This window comes from Colossoma macropomum, unplaced genomic scaffold (assembly GCF_904425465.1).
Source record: "Colossoma macropomum unplaced genomic scaffold, Colossoma_macropomum, whole genome shotgun sequence".
NCBI lineage: Eukaryota > Metazoa > Chordata > Actinopteri > Characiformes > Serrasalmidae > Colossoma > Colossoma macropomum.
The window spans coordinates 12,670,209-12,688,931 of NW_023494787.1; the positions used below are offsets into that span (position 1 = coordinate 12,670,209).

General features: G+C 36.3%; 1 protein-coding gene across 1 annotated transcript; it reads left to right on the plus strand.

The window, feature by feature from the left end:
• The first annotated feature begins 5,165 nt into the window (after positions 1 to 5,165).
• On the plus strand, positions 5,166 to 7,189 carry tnfa (tumor necrosis factor a (TNF superfamily, member 2)). The gene is made up of 4 exons (XM_036565639.1): positions 5,166 to 5,473; positions 5,862 to 5,892; positions 5,991 to 6,050; positions 6,401 to 7,189. Exons 1-4 carry the CDS (start codon positions 5,312 to 5,314, stop codon positions 6,856 to 6,858), a joined length of 711 nt encoding a protein of 236 aa, XP_036421532.1. The 5' UTR covers positions 5,166 to 5,311; the 3' UTR covers positions 6,859 to 7,189.
• The last annotated feature ends 11,534 nt before the right edge of the window (positions 7,190 to 18,723 follow it).

Sequence of the window (18,723 nt, forward strand, 5' to 3'; positions counted from 1 at the left end):
TTTAGATTTATGCTGGAACTATGAGGCTAATTTAGCTAACGAGATATAGAAGGCTTTTATTATATTAGCCTCATTGCCCCAGTGCAAAGCTAAAGAAGCAAATTTTGGACACAAGAGACGTCTTGGCTGATCAGCTACATTTGGTGGTCTTGGGGGGAAAACTGTAAATTGATTTTTTGGTGAAGTGTTCCTTTAAAGGCCTCATAAAGACCTAAACTTACCAGAGTCAGAACAAATGCCAACATTTGTTGCATGAATGAAGTCAAATGATGGCATGGTCATGTCATGAGAAGGGCATTACATTCGTATGTAAATGTGATTTTGAGGTCACCCGGGAATCTCTGATGAGCTGAACACCACGCGTTCATTTCCTCCCCTGCTATTTACGTACTGCTACAAGGAACTGCATCAGTCACAGTTAATCACCCTGTGTGTTGTTATTCTGTAGGTTTGGTTCTCACAGCAATCCTGTTTCTCATATGTGTGGGAAGGTTGGTCAGTTAATTGATGAGGTGGTTATTACTTTGAGAACCACAATGAGAATCATAAATAGTTGCACTGTTAGAAATAAAGGTGTGTGCATTTTTCATTCATCAAGGTACAAACAATGTAAATGTTCCCTCAAAGGTACAACAGTGGTTTTAAGGTCCAATTGTGCACCTTAAATAAGTTTTCCAGGTTTCCATTTCATATTTGTATCTTTTCATAACCGAATGTTTTAAAACAGAACAGTAAAATAAAAAGCCTGGAGACGAGACGGGGTGTGTGGAGTCCAGCTTAGAAAATATAATTTCACTGGATTATAGTACAGTTATGTTCCCTGACTAAAGGTACTGAGATGTACCTTTGAGGGAACCACCCCAGTGACAAGAGGGGGACTGCCCCAGCGACAGTTTCATACCTTTATTTCTGAGAGTGGAGTTTCAGAGTAGTTTTTAATTATTATGATAACCATCTTTTAAAAAGCTTTTCAGTGTTTGGTCTGTCGGCTCCTCACCTTTGATACAGCTTCCGTTTTTCTCAGGAGACTTACTTTCAGTTTTTCAAAGAAATCTGCAGGGATGCACCTCCAGAGTTCAGTCTTAGAAGTTGGTTTTGCTTTTTCTGCTTCTCACCATCTGAGTAATAAACACATTCAGTGGTGTTGAGGTCTGGACTCAGTGGTGGTCAGTCCATTGTTCAGCTTCTTTGTTTGATGTCTATTTTTCTCAGTGAGGTTCTTCTTGAACAGCTACACATCCTTCCAGACCCACAGCGCTGAGTCGTCTTCTCACAGTGGAAGGATGGACAGAAACACCTGTGGATGTTTTCAGATCTGAAGCAGCTTGATTTTCTCCTCTCTCTCAGAGATGAAAGCTTTAAGTGCTGTTTATCTGATGGGGGCAGTTTTGGTGTCTACCAGGTGTTGCAGCTAGTCGTTCACTCTCAGACAAAAAGGTATAAAACTGTCACTGGGGCAGTTCCCCTCTTAGCACTGAGGTGGGACCCTCAAGGGTACATCTCAGTACCTTTAGTCAGGGAACATAACTGTACCACAATCCACTGAAATTATATTCTCTAAGTTGTACTGACTCCACACACCCCGTCTCGTCTCCAGGCTTTTATTTTACTGTTCTGTTTTAAAACATTACATTATGAAAAGGTCCAAATATGTACTTTTACCTGGAAAAACTTGTTGAAGGTGCACAGTTGGACCTTAAAACCACTGTTCTTGATCCTTGATTTTCTTCCTCTCTTGTGCAAGTGGATTATCTGACATCTCACCTCCTCAGAAAAATCAGGCTGTTTCGACTGGAAATGAAACAAATGAATGGGTGCTCTGACTTGCACAGTATTTCAGGTATAATCTGAATAATAAACTGCACTGTTGGTGGTCATTTCAGACTATCAGATTAATTCAAGTTGATTGGTGTTAGAAAGAAATAGGAGGTTCAATAGAAAGTCTACTCATATGTTTGAGAAATGATTTCTGTTTTAGTGCTTTTTAAGCATCGTCAGTATGTTTTATTAATACCACAATAATACAGTAACACTGTGAAAACTGTGATTATTTCACTGCTATCATGCTAGGAAGGTTTCCTACTGTCCCCGTCTACTCCAGTGAATACAGCTGGCTGCGCTGAGCTGTCTCACAGATTCCAGTCCATCAGCCGCCACAAACCTTTACCTTGTTTCAGATCTACTTCACTTATTTTTAGCTGTAACTCGTGCCAAACGTATTTCAAAGCCACGCAGCTACCTGTGTCTACTAGGCTAAGAGTCCCTAGAGCCTGATGACAACACAACACTATTGTCAACTGCTGTGAAAAAGATGCCATCAGATATGAAGTATTTTAAGCTTAAAAAAACTGCAGATTGCAACACGTTGGTGAGGAACAGCTCTATTAGCACTAGGGCGCTTTTTTTAGTTGAAGGAAGGAAACTGAGGGTCAGAAAACGAGCCTGAAACTAAGTGTACCCCCAGGCTTTCCTTTCGTGACTCGTGGATATGTGAAATATTAACACATGGAAATAAAACAAGCACAGCAGCACAATCACATCTAACAGCAGAGGGAATGAGCTCTATACGTCAGTGGGGAATCCATCCGGTGAGCTCTACAATGCAAGCCGGTATCTAATATCGCTGCAGTCGAAGCACACTATGGATGTCCGGAGAGGCCATGAGCTGTCGCTACAGTTTTCTGGATTGCTATCTTGAGATAACACGTTAATTAACTTGTGATCTCAAGATAAAAACTTTATTTAGAGATAACAAGATAACTAATTCGTTATCTCAAGAAAACAACTTTTGCTATATCAAGATAACAAGATAACTACCTTGTTATGTCAAGATAACTTTGTTATCTTGATGTAACAAGATTATTAACTCATTATCTCAAGAAAACAACTTTTGTTATCTTGAGATAACAAGATAACTAACTTGATATTTCAAGATAACAACTTTGTCATCTTGAGATAATAATAATAATAATTAACTTGTTATGTCAAGATAACAATCCAGAAATTTGTAACTACCTCATGGCCTCTCTGGACTTCCATAAAAAAAACCCTTGTATATCTATTTTTTGTCGTTTTTCATTTTTCGACATTGTTTGAAAATAACAGTTGCTGTTTACATTTTGGCAAAATTTCATGATGAACGGACCAATAGAAATGTTCCAAAATTACTCTGAATCAAAACGGTTTTAATGAACTTACATTGAAAGTTAAGGATGTTTTTCCTTCTCCTGTAAAGTTGCCAATTCAGACAGACTCCACAACAGACACAATAGACTGGATTTCATACTTTGCTTTTACTAAAGAACTCTTGCAGAACCACTTTTTAAGGGCGTAGAACTGCACATCCAAGCCTAGAACCATTAAGTTTTAAGAGTCACTACAAACTGTAACATGTTGAGTTGTTTTAGTATATTTTGGCTTGTTTTTAGTTCAACTACAGTATTTAAAAAACAGAAAGGTACCACAGTGGGTTCTTTACACATAGCCAAAGCAGAACCACTTTTAGTTCCCTAAAAACCTTTCAATTTTTGTTAATGAAAACTATGATTGTAAAAACTTTAAAATCATAAAAGTATCTACACATAATGTAGATTCTAGGCACAACAATAGTTCTAGGCACAACCCTTGAATTGTTCTTGAATTTTCACATTACAAACCTTTAAAAGGTTCTTCGCACTCAAACATTCCTTTTTCAGACATGGTTCACCAGGAAACGAGAAAGAGGTTCTTCTATGGAATCACTCACAGAACGCTCTGCGGCATCTTTATTTTTAGGACTGTACAATACAAAAGATTGAAATAGACACAAAGGCAAAAAAGGGAAGGAAAACTTACAGTGGAATGAAAGAGAAACAGGGAAGAAAGAAAAGTCAAGTGAAATTTTGGTCTCTGAATGTAAGAAAACCCCTCAGTTTGGCGACATTTATATTTAGCCTTATATCAGCAGAAATATTGAAGGAAAACATGTTGTGAAATAAAAGCAAAATTCTCTGGAAGTGCCAAAAAAACTAAAAACGTTACGTCACTTCCGCCCAAAAAGAGTCAATATTCTATTTATGCAGCGAGTATATTGAAGGGATTTTACACAAAAATAAACACAGAAGAACCACTTTTTGTTTCTTAAAGAACTATTTTTGTATATAAGTTGTGCGAATGTGAAGAACTTTTGCAGGGTTCTGTAAGGGTTCTTCCTAGAACCTTAACATAATGTTGAGGTTCTTTAAAAAGGTTTTTCACATTCAGACATCTCCTTTACAAAAACGCCTCTCTAAAGACATTCATTGGAAGGTTCTTTAGGGAACCAAAAGTGGCTCTATTGTGTCTTCATGTTGAGAACCTTTTTGGAACCTTTATTTTTATATTATTTTTTATATTATTTATATTATTCCTAGACTATATTAAAGAATTTTAAATGTTCTTTACATAATGTTTTCCATCACAGAGAAGAGCCATTTGACTATGTATAGAATCATTTATACATGCAGATGGTTCTTTGAGGTGTCAGGGTTCTACATATAACCACTGCCTTTACCAAATAACCTTTGCAGAACCACTTTTAAAGGGTGTGGAATGGTACATCCAAGCCTAGAACCATTCATTTTGAAGATTCACTATAAACTGTAACATGGAAAGTTAAGAATTAAGTCATTTTTTCAAAATAAATTAACAAATTAATTTTGGGGCTAAAAATTCAACTTAAGCAACATGTTAATTTATGTTAAGCAGTACATCATTACATAAACCTAAATGCAGGATTAAATGTTAACATCAACAGTAATATTTGCCAGAAATGTGCTACTTCGTCACATTTCTTTTCTGAAAACGTACATTCTTCAAATAGTCAGATATCTTATTGTCGTAGTAAAGTTTACACCTTATCTTATCAACTTGTTAGATGTGTAAAAGTATTATATTTTCCCAGCTTTCATATTTCAATCCAGTGTGTTGTATTTAGCGTAGGTGTGCCTGCATGGCTGCGTGGGTGTTCGTGTCTCACTGTAGGCTTTCGCAAAGAAAAAACTTCATGGTTTCTTCCTCTCCGTCCCATTTTGGTTCTTCAGACTTTCTGTTATGACATCAGCGGAGTTTCCCCTGCACTGCCGGCAGGGCTGAGCTTTAAAAGAGCGCAGCTGAAGATAAAGAGGCAGAATCCACCACCAGCCGACACAACCACATCTCTGTCAGCTAGGCTACGGCTCTGAGAGGAGGTCAGAGCAGTTGACAAAGTTGTAACTTTAGCAACTACAAGCGCCAAAGAAGACTGTGTCTTGGACTACTTTCCAGCAAGGACTATCTACCAAACACTTTGACAATGAGCACTGACAAGCAGATCGTTTTGGATGTGGACCTGGCCCAGGTGATGGTCAGCAGGGAGAAGTCTTCTTCAGCGTGGTCGGGCAGGTGGAGGTTGGTCATGGCTCTTCTGGCCGTGGCTCTATGCACTGCTGCTGCTGTCTTCTTTACATTTAACAAGGTGAGTTCCAGGCCAGATTACTGAGCCCTATAACTGCTGTCATAACAAAACCCCATTACGTTTGTGTTGGTCCTGATTTTTTTGTCCAGTTTTAACTTTTGTGAATTCTTCACAATGAATGGACCAATAGAAATGGTCCAAAATTGGAAAATGGAATAAACTCTTGTTATATTAACATACACTAGACTGATGAAGGCCCTAAGCAATGTGGCTTCATTACCACAATGTGCAATGGGTTCAAATGAGCAATATATATATGTATATATATATATATATATATATATATATATATATATATATATATATATATATATATAGTCTTAATGATTAGCTTAACAATGAGCAATAACCTGGTTCTTTTCTCTTGTTCCTTCTTTTGGTTCTCCAGCAGACGCAACACAAACCAGATGAAACTGACGGTGAGTTCAGTTCCATGCTTGTTTCAGTTCATCAGGCCATTTATATTCACTCTTCCCAGTTCAGGGATCTAATAGCTCTCTTCCTTTTCTCCCTTCAGATATCAGACACACTCTAAGGCAAGTGTCCAGCAGTGCAAAAGCTGCCATTCACTTATTAGGTAAGACTGCGTCCGGCATCTAAACACTATGTTCATTGTGGTCCACACTGTATGAATGGAAACGAATCTTCAAAAGCAGTAAACGCAGACAAAAAGAGCAAAAATTTAAGGAGTAAGCATGAGGCTTGGCTATGATACAATGCTATTTAGACTATTTAGAAAAAGAAAAACTCTGTATGAACAACAAAAACAGCCAAACTTAGTTAGATGACATGTACTGAGGTATGCAGGCTGGATTCAAAGAATCAGACTGTAGCCTTAAGTTCTATTTAGGAGGGCTAGGAATAATTGCAAATAGGAAAAACTCCTTTCCCATCTTCTGATACTGATCAAACTCTAACTCTTCACAGGCCACTACAATGAGAACAACAAGGAGTCTGTGGATTGGTGGGACAACGATGGCCAGTCATTCACAGAAGGAGGCCTGAAGCTGAAGGACAACCAAATCCACATCCCGCATGACGGCCTCTACTTCGTCTACAGCCAGGCATCCTACAGGGTCAGCTGCAGCTCTAATGCTGATGGAAGCGACGAGGAGGCCGTGGTCCAGCTGAGCCACATGGTCTACCGCTGGTCCGACTCGTACGGCGATGAAAAGCCTCTGCTGAGCGCCGTGCGGACGGCCTGCACGAAATCCCCCAAGCAGTCTGAAGAGGACGACGAGGTGACGTGGTTCGGTGCCATTTACCTGGGAGCTGTCTTTAAGCTGCAGGCCGGAGACCGTCTCTACACCAAGATGATGGAGAAGATGCTGCCGCAGGTGGAGACTAATCAAGGGATGACTTTTTTCGGCGTGTTTGCCTTGTGAGGTCGGACTGGTTAGGAGTGGAGAAGGGAGTGAAAAGATAAAGCGCAACTCTGCGATGGTTGTCTAGTCGACTGATCTTTCTGCTCATGATCTCTCACAGTGTTTCCCATCTCCAGCACTGAGGAAATACAGCACTGTAGATGGGGAACCGGTATAACTGTTTTATATTAAAACATGTAAAAACCATGTAAGCTCAAGGATGAGCTGCTCTGCAACAGCCTGTAACTGACAGCAAAACTACATCAAACTACAGCTGGTTTTGGAGAGATCAATAATTATGACTATACGTGTGAAATGTTATTAAAAAACTATTTATATTTTAAGTTATATTATTTATGTAATTTATTGCCTATTTATTGCCTTATTAACTTATTGTGCTGTAATTTATTACATTGTATTATGGTCCTAAATATTTTATAATAAAATTCACAATAAAACAGTTCAGATGTATAAACTGCCTCACTGTCATTCTTAGTGCTCGAATAATTGCAAAGTAATCCCTTCCATCACTCACTCCCATAACACAATAGTAACTCAATCCGTTTGCATTGTTTTCCATGCAGTTACTGAATACTACACTTTAAGACATGAGCAAAGGCAATTAAGTTGCAAATGAAGCACATTCTCTCTCACTACTTAAACCACTTAATCTTTCTACTTCGATTTTCTTAGAAATATATTTTATGGCCAGCTACAGTTTCATACGACCCAAGCAAGACAAGTGACAAATGGCCATAAGAGTAAGAGTAAAGCAACATTAAAAGCATTAGTCGTCTAAAAGTCATTAAGCTCTATTTTCTTAAAGTTATGGATATCAGGACTCTGGAATGAAGTACCCACATTTAAGGAATCAGTGGAATCAGTTAATACATTATTAAGACGATACATATATCGCTGTTGTCGGACAAAAACCTCGTATCTCCAAAATGAGAACTTTACAGGAGAAGGAAAAAACCTACATTACTTTTAATGCAAGTCAACGGAACCAGATTTTTTTCCAAGTAATTTTGGGCCGTTTCTTTTGGTCCATCGATTGTGAAATTTGTACATAATGTAAAGGACAACAGGCCTTTCATTTGGCCTTTCAGGCCAAATGAAAAAGTATTTTCATAAATTATATAATTATATATATAATGTATATATAATTTAGTTGTTTTACTTTTGTTTGGAAACAAATGATGCATAGAATTGACCCCAAAAACTGAATTTTACTGAGTATTTAGCAAGTAATATCCACGGCGCACAGTCGTATGCAAAAGCTAGAACACCCCTGCTCAAATGACACTTTGTGTTGATTAAAAAATAAGTTAACGCTTAATAACAGTTAACAGTTATTTGCTGAGTTTAACATATTATAACATATCAATGTGCTGTAATTTCCACACAGGTCACATTTTATTTGTATTTTTTTTTTCCAGTTTGTAAAATTCAGCAAATAAACAGTAATTGTGCATTAAAATGTGCAGAAGTGTGTTCCTCTTTAGAGGACGTGTTAACATATTTTCAACAGAGCATCTTATCTGATCAGTGGCGCCAAAACGGTTGCTTAAGACTGCAGATCTGATAAAGCCTGCATGATATTTTTTAGTTAATGAGTTCATTTTATACCCCACCCACGGCAAAGTTACTTTGAAAAATATGAATTACAATTTGTCTGTATTTTTCACCCAATTATTTTCATTATTGTAGATTTTATAGAGCATAAATCAGACGTTATGACAAAACTTATAGTCCATCAGTTTTTCCTTGATATTAAACTGTATGTTCAATCAATCTCATACTGGAGGGTCCATGATGCAGCATCCAGGAACAAGCAGTCAGGTTTTTGCACAAAATATTCTAGTACTTCTGTGAATTAATAATCCCCATAAGGGTCCCAGGACCACCAGCAGAGCATCTAAACGTGAACACCATCCTCTATTTCTCACCCCCATCAGTTAATAGTGATCCAGTAATGTAGTTACTGCATAATTAGGATTAAGGAGTTAATAAAGTGAATAAGGTGCTACTCTTACCACTACAACTACTTTTCATTTAATTCTTTATGTATTTCATTTTATGACTTCCATACAAATTTTCCTGGAAACATGTTTGATGTAAATATTCCATAACAATTGAAAGACCCTGTGCAGTTAAAAGCATTATTAGTCTAAAAGTCTTTTAGTACTATTGCTCTGTATGATTAAGCACCTAAAGATATTCCCAACATGAGCAACATGTTACGGTTAATGAATGAATCAATGGAAATGATTGAATAAACAGAATTGATACATTACCAAGACAACAAAGGTGACTTTTACATCGTGGTTTGATAATAATATAATGCATTCTTTTGGACTAACACAGCCACGTCACAATGTATTGACAATAATTCTTTGTTGATTGTTGATCTTGAACTGTATGTTTAATCACTGTCATGCTGAAAGATTCATCCTCAGCCTCTAGACAGAGGTATCCAGGATTTTGCCCAAAATTAATAGCGCTATTGATCTCAGAAAGGGTCCCAGGACCACCAGCAGAGCTTCATATATTGCTCACCATGTTTCACAGTAGCTTCCATTCCTCACTCCTATAACTTAACAATGACTCAGTCATGAACTGAATAATAAGCACCAGGATGTAGACAAATATGCTTATGTTAACCTCTGAAATGACCAGGAGCTACAAGGGGGTCCAAACAATCATCCCTCACTTCTATAATGTAACCATAACTCGGCCAGTCTGCACTGTGGTCCGTGTAGTTACTGAATAATAAGCCTTAGGATGAACCTGGGATTTTAAAGTGTTAATAAAGGACTACAACTCTTACTCTTACTACTACTACTCCTTCTTTTTCTTTATTTATTTGCTTTTATTGCTCGCATACTAATTTTCTTGGAAACATATGTAACGTCCAGCTAAAATTTCAAAACACCCAAACAAGACTAGACTCACATGACCATGCGCATGAAAAAAAAAGCATTTTTTATAATCATTTAAAAAGAAACTAACAACTGCAACGGTCCACAGTCATTGTGGTGGAAGGGAGGGAGGGGGTGTGGAGGGGTGTTAAACACTTCAGAAAGTGTGGCTAAAAGGATAGGTGACATTGTGAATATATATATATATATATATATATTTATATATATATATATATATGTATTGCTCCATTTTGCAACAGCCACTTTCTATTATATTTAATACTGATGTGTCTGCGTTTTCTTGAAAATAAATAGATTGGATCACAAAAAGCAGAATAATTGAGAAAATAGTTATTTTTATGACAGTAATGTCACTGTCCATCTCTGTTTTCCCCGATTGTTTCCTTTCTACATCATTTGATCCTAGCAGCTGAACTTTACACTGTGTAGAACTGTTATGATGAACAGACCAGTAGAAATGCTCGGAATAAAATTATTTTTGATTAATTTGTATTAAAAGGTAAACGTTTCTTTGTATTCTCCGGCAAAAAGTTGCTACTTTAGAGAAACTTGTCTGAGTGGGCGGTGAAGACATATCCTGTACTGTATGTTTAATCACTGTCAAACTGAAAGATTTATCTTCAGCGAAGACGCAGACTCCAGGCAGAGGTAGCCAGGATTTTGCATAAACTATCCAGAGAATTAATGACGCTATTAATCTCAGTAAGGGTCCCAGGACCACCAGCAGACCTTCAAATATTGCTCGCCATGTTTTACAATTACTTCCACTCCTGACTCCTATAACTTCACAGTAACTCAGTCATGTACTGAATGATAAGCCTCAGGATGTGGACAAAGATGTTTAAGAGGTTAATAAAAGACTACGACTATGGCTTAATGTTACATTTTTTCATTTATTTACAATTTTATTTCTTGTAATGGAAATATATATATTTGCCAGCCCAAGTCACTATCATATCATATAACGCACATATGATATGTGCGTTAAAAAAATGACATACATACATACGGTTATTTGCTTTTATTGCTCGCAAACTAATTTTAACTCAAGATATTTCCAAAATAAAAAGAAATACTTATCCTTAATTAATGAATCATCAGCCAAGATATTGCTAATGCCATTGCACATTTCATTTTTTTAATATTACATAATATATTCCAAATTCAGCCAAGACGCAGACCTTGAAGCTTAAGGGGGGAATTAAATTGTGCATTAAAACGTGCAGAAGTGTGTTCCCTGTAGAGAATGTGTTCACTTACTTTCACTTAGAAAATCAACAAAACATGTAAGGGGTGCCAAGACTTTTGCATGCAGCTATATATTTGCCGTTCAGCTGAAGTTAATTAGGTCCAAGCAAGACAACTTAGAACTGACCATGTGCGAAAAAAAGTACTCGTAAAAACTTTAGAAATCTGAAAGTCATTAAGCACTAATGCTTTATATCATTAACCCATTAAATGGAGCTTCAGACAGAATCAGACCTCCATATCTCACTCCTATGACTTAAAGGGGAATTCCACCGATGTCTCAAAATTTCTGCATAATCAAAGGGTTATGATGCAAACAAAGCCATTCAGAATGCTTTGATGTAAAACCTTACTGAGTCAGAATTGTTCACCATGGTGGTGATAGGAACCAGACGTCTGAGGAGTTCAATGCCTCTAAAAGCTCCCTGACTTAAAGTTATTATGTGAAATGGTTATGAATGCTCAGCCTGATGCCTGAGACATTGTTTTACAATAGTTCTGAGAAACTTTTGGCTTAAAAATATATTTTTAAATCGCTTAAATTGAAGGTGGGGAGGTACATGCAGGGTGTAGTGTCGATAAATAGCCTCCAAAGAAAGATAACAATGAGGGATTATTTCAGATTACCACTATTTTACCATCATCAGTATTACATACAAAAACTCAGGAGACACATGTAGGTACACTGGATGTTTTGCGTAGTAAATAAAACAGTTATGTGTTGCAGACACCGTGACCCCTGGTTCCTATCAGCACCACTGTAAAGAGATCTGAGTCTCAACCACTGTTTACATCTCAACCACTGAATTATGCAGAAATTTGGAAAAATTGGTGGAATTGCCCTGAATTACTGAGTCGGATTGCAGGGTTTTTCAACAAAGTTAAGGAATAATGAATCTTAGGATATAAAGAGTTTGTGAACCTAAGGGGCTAAACATCTAAAGATAATTCCAACATAAGGAATTAGTTACTCTTACTCAGTGAATCAGTGGAATCAGCCGGTTTTAACACTATAGTAATGTAATGGACTCAAAAACAGTATCAAGTTTCCATTGCTGTGTTGATTTTGAACTCGGTTTGGGTTATACTGAGTGAACCATCTCACGGAGGCTGCCAAGCTTTTGCACACAATGTCCTGGTACTTTTGAGAGAACTGATGACAATATTCGTCATTAAGGGTCAAATATCGCACATCGCATTTCACAGTAGCTCTGATGCTCTTTTCAGAGTATTCATCCCTCTTCTAACGTCAAACAACTCTCCATTTGCATGTTCTTCCTTTCATCTTAACAACTGTTCCAGTGCATTTTACACTACAGCATGAGTCAAAAGCCACCAAATACCTCTAAGACGCTTAACCCATTAAAGCCCATATTTCACTTCTCCTTCTGGACCTTACGTTTTTGAGCTTGGAGCAAGTTTTTAGTCACATGGAACTACTGATGTTAGATGTTAGATTACAGTTGTATGCAGAATTTGTAACACCCCGGGTCAAAGTACATGTTTTTGTTGATTTTCTAAGTGAAAATAAGTTAACACGTCCTCTACAGAGAACTCATTTCTGGACAATTTAATTAACAATTATCATTTATTTGCTAAATTTAACATGTTGGGGGAAAAAACGGTACATAAAATGTGGCCTGTGCAAAAGCTCTGGCACATTTACTATTTTATGTTTTACTTTTTTTCGAGAATTTTTAACCCATCAAACAAAAATAAATTGTATGCTTAAATTTACAGAAACATATATATATATATATATATATATATATGTGTGTGTGTGTGTGTGTGTGTCTGTGTGTGTGTAAAGACTTACTGTAAAGAGGAACTCAACAAATGCTTTTGTACAAACACTGCTCCTACTAAAGCCTGAGTAGACTGATAAATCAATGTGATGATCAATTATTAATCTCAGTGTAACTGAGCTCTGCTAAAGCCTGAGTAGACTGATAAATCAATGTGATCAGTTATTAATCTCAGTGTTACTGAGCTCTGCTAAAGCCTGAGTAGACTGATAAATCAATGTGATCAGTTATTAATCCCAGTGTTACTGAGCTCTGCTAAAGCCTGAGTAGACTGATAAATCAATGTGATCAGTTATTAATCTCAGTGTTACTGAGCTCTGCTAAAGCCTGAGTAGACTGATAAATCAATGTGATCAGTTATTAATCTCAGTGTTACTGAGCTCTGCTAAAGCCTGAGTAGACTGATAAATCAATGTGATGATCAGTTATTAATCTCAGTGTTAGTAAAGTTTTTTAAGAGATGATGTTATTGATATTAAATACATACATCACAGACACACCCATTGATCAATTACATAATGGTAATGATGTATTCAAGCTAATATTAAGCATTATGATTAATGTTCGAATGGTTTCTGACTTTTGGCCATAGTGTGCAGAATAGTCTAAACTGAAGAGAAATAACGAGCACAGTAAACATAACAGTCGCTTTCCAAAAAAGAACTAGAGTAGAAGTACAAATGTATCAGCTCCAAAAGCTACTTAAGTACTGAGTAACTTTCAGAACTGCAGCGGGACATCCAGCATCTGTCAGCATGAAAACTGAAGTTTAGAATTTATTCTCCTCCTTTTGAATCCTTTTGATCTGAAAAAAAAAAGAAACACAAAAGTGAGAAATGTGAGCAACTGCAAAGCCGTGCAGCAGCTGAATCAACACAATAGAATGAAATTAAACAGGAAAAGGAATCAGATGTCAGGGACTGAAATGTAACTGAATAAAAAGTAGATCACTTTCCTTGCAAATATAAAATGTAAAAGAATTATCATTTGAAAACAGTCAGGAAAGTAAAAATCTATCAAAATCACAAATACATGTAACCTGAGTAAATGAAACTATTTTCCACTCGTTTCTGGTTATGACTCACGCTCTTTGACAGATATTGCTACTGTTAAAGCGCTGTTTCTAATATTTTTCTCTTTTTTTAATTGTAAAGACAACAGAACACACCAATAAAACTACTGTAGATTCAAAAAGTACATATGTATATATACATGTATATACACAAACACACACACACATATGTATGTGTGTATATATATCTATCTATCTATCTATATATATATATATATATGTGTGTGTGTGTATAATGTATTGTATTCTATATTATTATATATGATTAAGCAGATATTTATATACAGATATTTCTAAAATAAAAAGAAATACTTATGGTTAATCAATAAACTATCAGAATTAGCCAATATATTGCTAATGCAAATGTACATTTTAATTTTATTAAATTACATAATATATTAATTTGTCAGTCATTCCTCTGTATATACATACACACACACACACGAACATGCACACACAAACACACACACACACACACACATATATATATATATATATATATTTATATATTTATATATATATATATATATATATATATATATATATATATATATATATATTTATATTTATATTGCATGGATCTGAAGGGATCTTGAGGCACCTGTTTTAGGCGTGTTAGCCAAAAATAGCATTACATCTTTTGAAAATTAACCTTGATATAAAAAAGGACACATATTTCCCCTAATATATGACCATTAATATCTCTGTCAGTACATATGTAGGTTATTACAGTAATTACAGTTTCCATCCAGTCAGGTGCTGCTGATGGAATCCATGTGATTGACTGGAACACAGCAAGAAATTAGGAACCAAACCTGTGCTCTTCTAACGTATTCATAACTTTACTGGCAAAAACTCATTTACTGCTGAGATAAATAGTTTTAAACAATTTTAAGGCTGCCTAAAACTTCTGCACAGTGCCTACCCTTTAATCAAAATGACTTTGTTTTCTGGTTCACTTATGTTTGGCAGTAATTGTGTTGATGTAGATATTTCATTAATGTGGAAATGATGTACACATCTGTATCAAGTCAATTCAATGCAGCACTTTTTTTCCAGTGTTGACCTCTTTCATCATATTAAACTGGATAACATATGCAATGATGACTCAGCAAAAATAAAGGTCAATTACTTCTGTATGGAACTTATTAACGCGCTCAGGCGATTACATTTGTTAAACTGTAATTGATTGGCCAGCGCTGATGTGTGGGAACGTGGGACTTCAAAGGATTGCTAAAGCCGGGGTCTTGCTAAATGTGCCACTAACTTTGCATAAATCTGCAAGAGGTTTTCTCACATGTTTCCATTTGCACAGTGTTTCCTCACATCAGGGGGAGTGTGATTTCTGTGCAGGGGGAAGTCCATCCTCCTTTATGCTTCAAGATCAGTGGCTCTTTTAGTGGAGCCACAACTCCTCCACAGCCCACAGCCAAAGCCACCACAACCTGGGGTCGCTGAAGTGGGTGGAAAACAGAAGAAATTGGAAAGGTGAAGAGGGGGATGTCCTAAAACATCAGCGTTAGAGTAAACGGGGCAGAAATGGCGTTAAGGAAAAAGGAACATACTGACGGAGCAGTAATAGTGCTGACAATCAAAAATATCGCCTCTCACATCTCAGAAACGGTACTTTAACGTGTGTTAATGCAAGATGATTTTATTCCAAGTCATCCAAAAAATGAAACAACAGAAAGGAACGAAACGTAACTGCTGAAATCGCAAATCGGCCTTCTGATGTCCTTCTGAGACCATTTTGCTGCTGTCAGAAGAAAACCTTGTATCTCCATTTTTGTCGTTTTTCAGTTTTTGACATAATTCGAAAATGCCTGTTGCCCTTTACATTGTGTGTAAATTTCATGATGAATGGACTAAAAGAAATGACCCAAAATTACTTGGAAAAAATTCTGGTTCCATTGACTTACATTGAAAGTAGAGTAGGTTTTTTCCTTTTCCTGTAAAGTTACCATTTTGGAGATACAAGGTTTTTTTTCTGACAACATTGATTTTTACCGCTTCTTATGCATTTTTACACCTCATTGGGTAACTACAATAACCCTCAATGTGCAGTGCTGTGAGACCACCATTTATTCCCTGATAGCAAGAGGATAGCGGGCCTCTGCTGGCCTGCAGATCGCAAAGCTAGCAGTCCACTGATGATTCCCTTATCATCACTCATTTTCAACCCAATTCCAATTTACTTATTTGTCTTTCTTTCCTTTCTTTATTTACACTGTAAATTAGTTTAGTAAATAATTGTAATCTAGCTCAGCACCAGCAACAACATTTTCTATAAAATCATTTCATATTAGGCATAGTCCTCATTTTTTTTGCAATATTTCTCTTAGTTTATTTTCCAAAATAAAAATCTCTGTGCATTTAAAATCTGTTTGAGGAGATTAAAAAATAGTTTGACCTTGTATGCAGGACAGTAATCTGGGTGGTTCATTTAATTTCCAGTCAGAACAGCCATTAAGTATTAAATTAAGTTGTTCATTCTCCACTTGCATAAGCAAGGAGAACGACTAAGGAAAATGAGTGAAAATACAGGAGTTTTTGAAACTGGAGCTCAAAACATAAACAGATATAGATAGAATGTGACTCCTAACAACCACCTGGAAGACCTGGAAGACACCAAAACTGACCCCTATCAGATAAACAGCACTTAAAGCTTTCATCTTTGAGAGAGAGGAGAAAATCAAGCTGCTTCAGATCTGAAAACATCCACAGGTGTTTCTGTCCATCCTTCCACTGTGAGAAGACGACTCAGCGCTGTGGGTCTGAAAGGATGTGTAGCTGTTCAAGAAGAACCTCACTGAGAAAAGGAGACGAACACATCAAACAAAGCAGCTGAACAATGGACTGACAGCAATTCTCAGAACTACAGGGATTTCACTGCAAACTGGCTGAGCTGTTCTTGGGTTATAGAAGTGTGTAATAATAAGGTGTTAAGTAAATGATGGGTGGTCTCTGACTTTTGCACGGTACTGTATAATTACCCAACATTAGAGCACCAGTATGACAGAAATACGACAAGAGTGAGCGAACAAGCAACTTTTGCCATTTTTTTATCATAGTTCAAGATAATATTGCTAGGCTTATATACGTTCTTGCACTGAGGCCTATGAGGTTGCAGTCATGCCACTTAATTATAAGGTTTTGAAGAAAATCCTGGGTAATGAGACTCTATGAGCTCCAACCAGCTCAAATCTCTCAGTGCAGCTTCCAGTGCATCTCAGATATAACTACAGTCCATGTGTTCTTTCAAGAGCGCTTGGACTTCATTAGAACAAGTCAAGCACACATAAGTTGATGCGAATTGTTTTAACAGTGGATAATGAATGTGCGTCTGCACTTTCAAAGGCAAACAAGCATGAATGAGCATGTGAACATAAATTACTCTCCTTTGAGAGGCGTCTACAGTGAGCACACCACACTCCTTTAAAACGCTATTTTAAGGTTAATATGAATATTATTTGGTTAAAAAAGAGAACAAATCAGTTTTTAATGGGACACTTTTGAAGATGAAGGTGATAACTTTGAAAAGCTGAAGGCTCAGTCAAACGCGCTGCACTGCATAACAGTGAATTTCTCAGCTATCGATACTCAGAGCGCCACAGAGTGAATTACTGAATTACAAAAGCAGCCCACATGTTCAATAATGATGACCTGGCAGATCGTTTCTCTAGAGTGCTGAAATAAATAAAAAAAGTGAGAACAACTGAAGCCATAAACAACAAACTGCATCTGTAGGGGTTTGGCAGCAGTGCAGAAATGGCAGGAAATAAATAAAAGCCCACACTAAAAAAAGTGCTGCACTGAATTTACTTGATCTAAAATGTGTAAATTTCCACATGAATAAAACATATTACACCAACACAATTACTGCTCCAAGTCTGTAAACTGAGAGACAAAACTGTGCAGATGTAATATACAGTACGGTGCAAAAGTCCTTCAGTTATTTAGTCTCCATTCAAAACAGACCTTAAGTACAAGTTATTCATTTTTCATGAGACGTTTCTGAGGAGATTAGATAGAAGATAATAAGGAGAAAGTACAGGATGTGTAGCTGCCAAGAAGCCCTCACTGAGAAAAGGAAATAAGTGGACAAAAAGTGAACGGACCACCCCAGAGTCTAGACCTCCACATCAGTGAATGTGTTTGGGATTATTTGGATGGTGAGAAGCAGAAAATGTAAAACCAACTTCTAAGACTGAACTTTGGAGGTGTGAAAAAACATCCCTGTAGATTTCTTTGAAAAACCGAAAGTAAGTCTCCTAAAAAGAATCAAAGCTGTAACAAAGGCAAAGAGTGAAAACACTAACTTTCGTTATAAATACAGTTCTATGCAAAAATTGGTATGCAAAAAAAAGTTAACACGTCACATATCATCTACAGACTGTATATATATTTACATATATATATATATGTGTGTGTATATTTTTAAGTCTGTAGATGGATGACGTGTTGACCCATTTTCATTAGAAAATCATATATATTGAGATTATATATATGTATATATATATATATATATATATATATATATATATATATATATATATATATATATATATATGTATATATATATATATATATATATATATATTTGTCATTTTTCAATTTATAATTTGAAAATGCCTGTTGCCCTTTACATTATGTGTAAATTTCATAATGAATGGAGTAAAAGGCCAAAATGACAAAAATGTCTGGTTCCATTGTCTTACATTAAAAGTGAAGTTTGTTTTTTTCCTACTCTTTTGTTGATATGTGTGTGTGTATATATATATAGATACAAATATTTGTGTGTACAGTAATTATGTATACA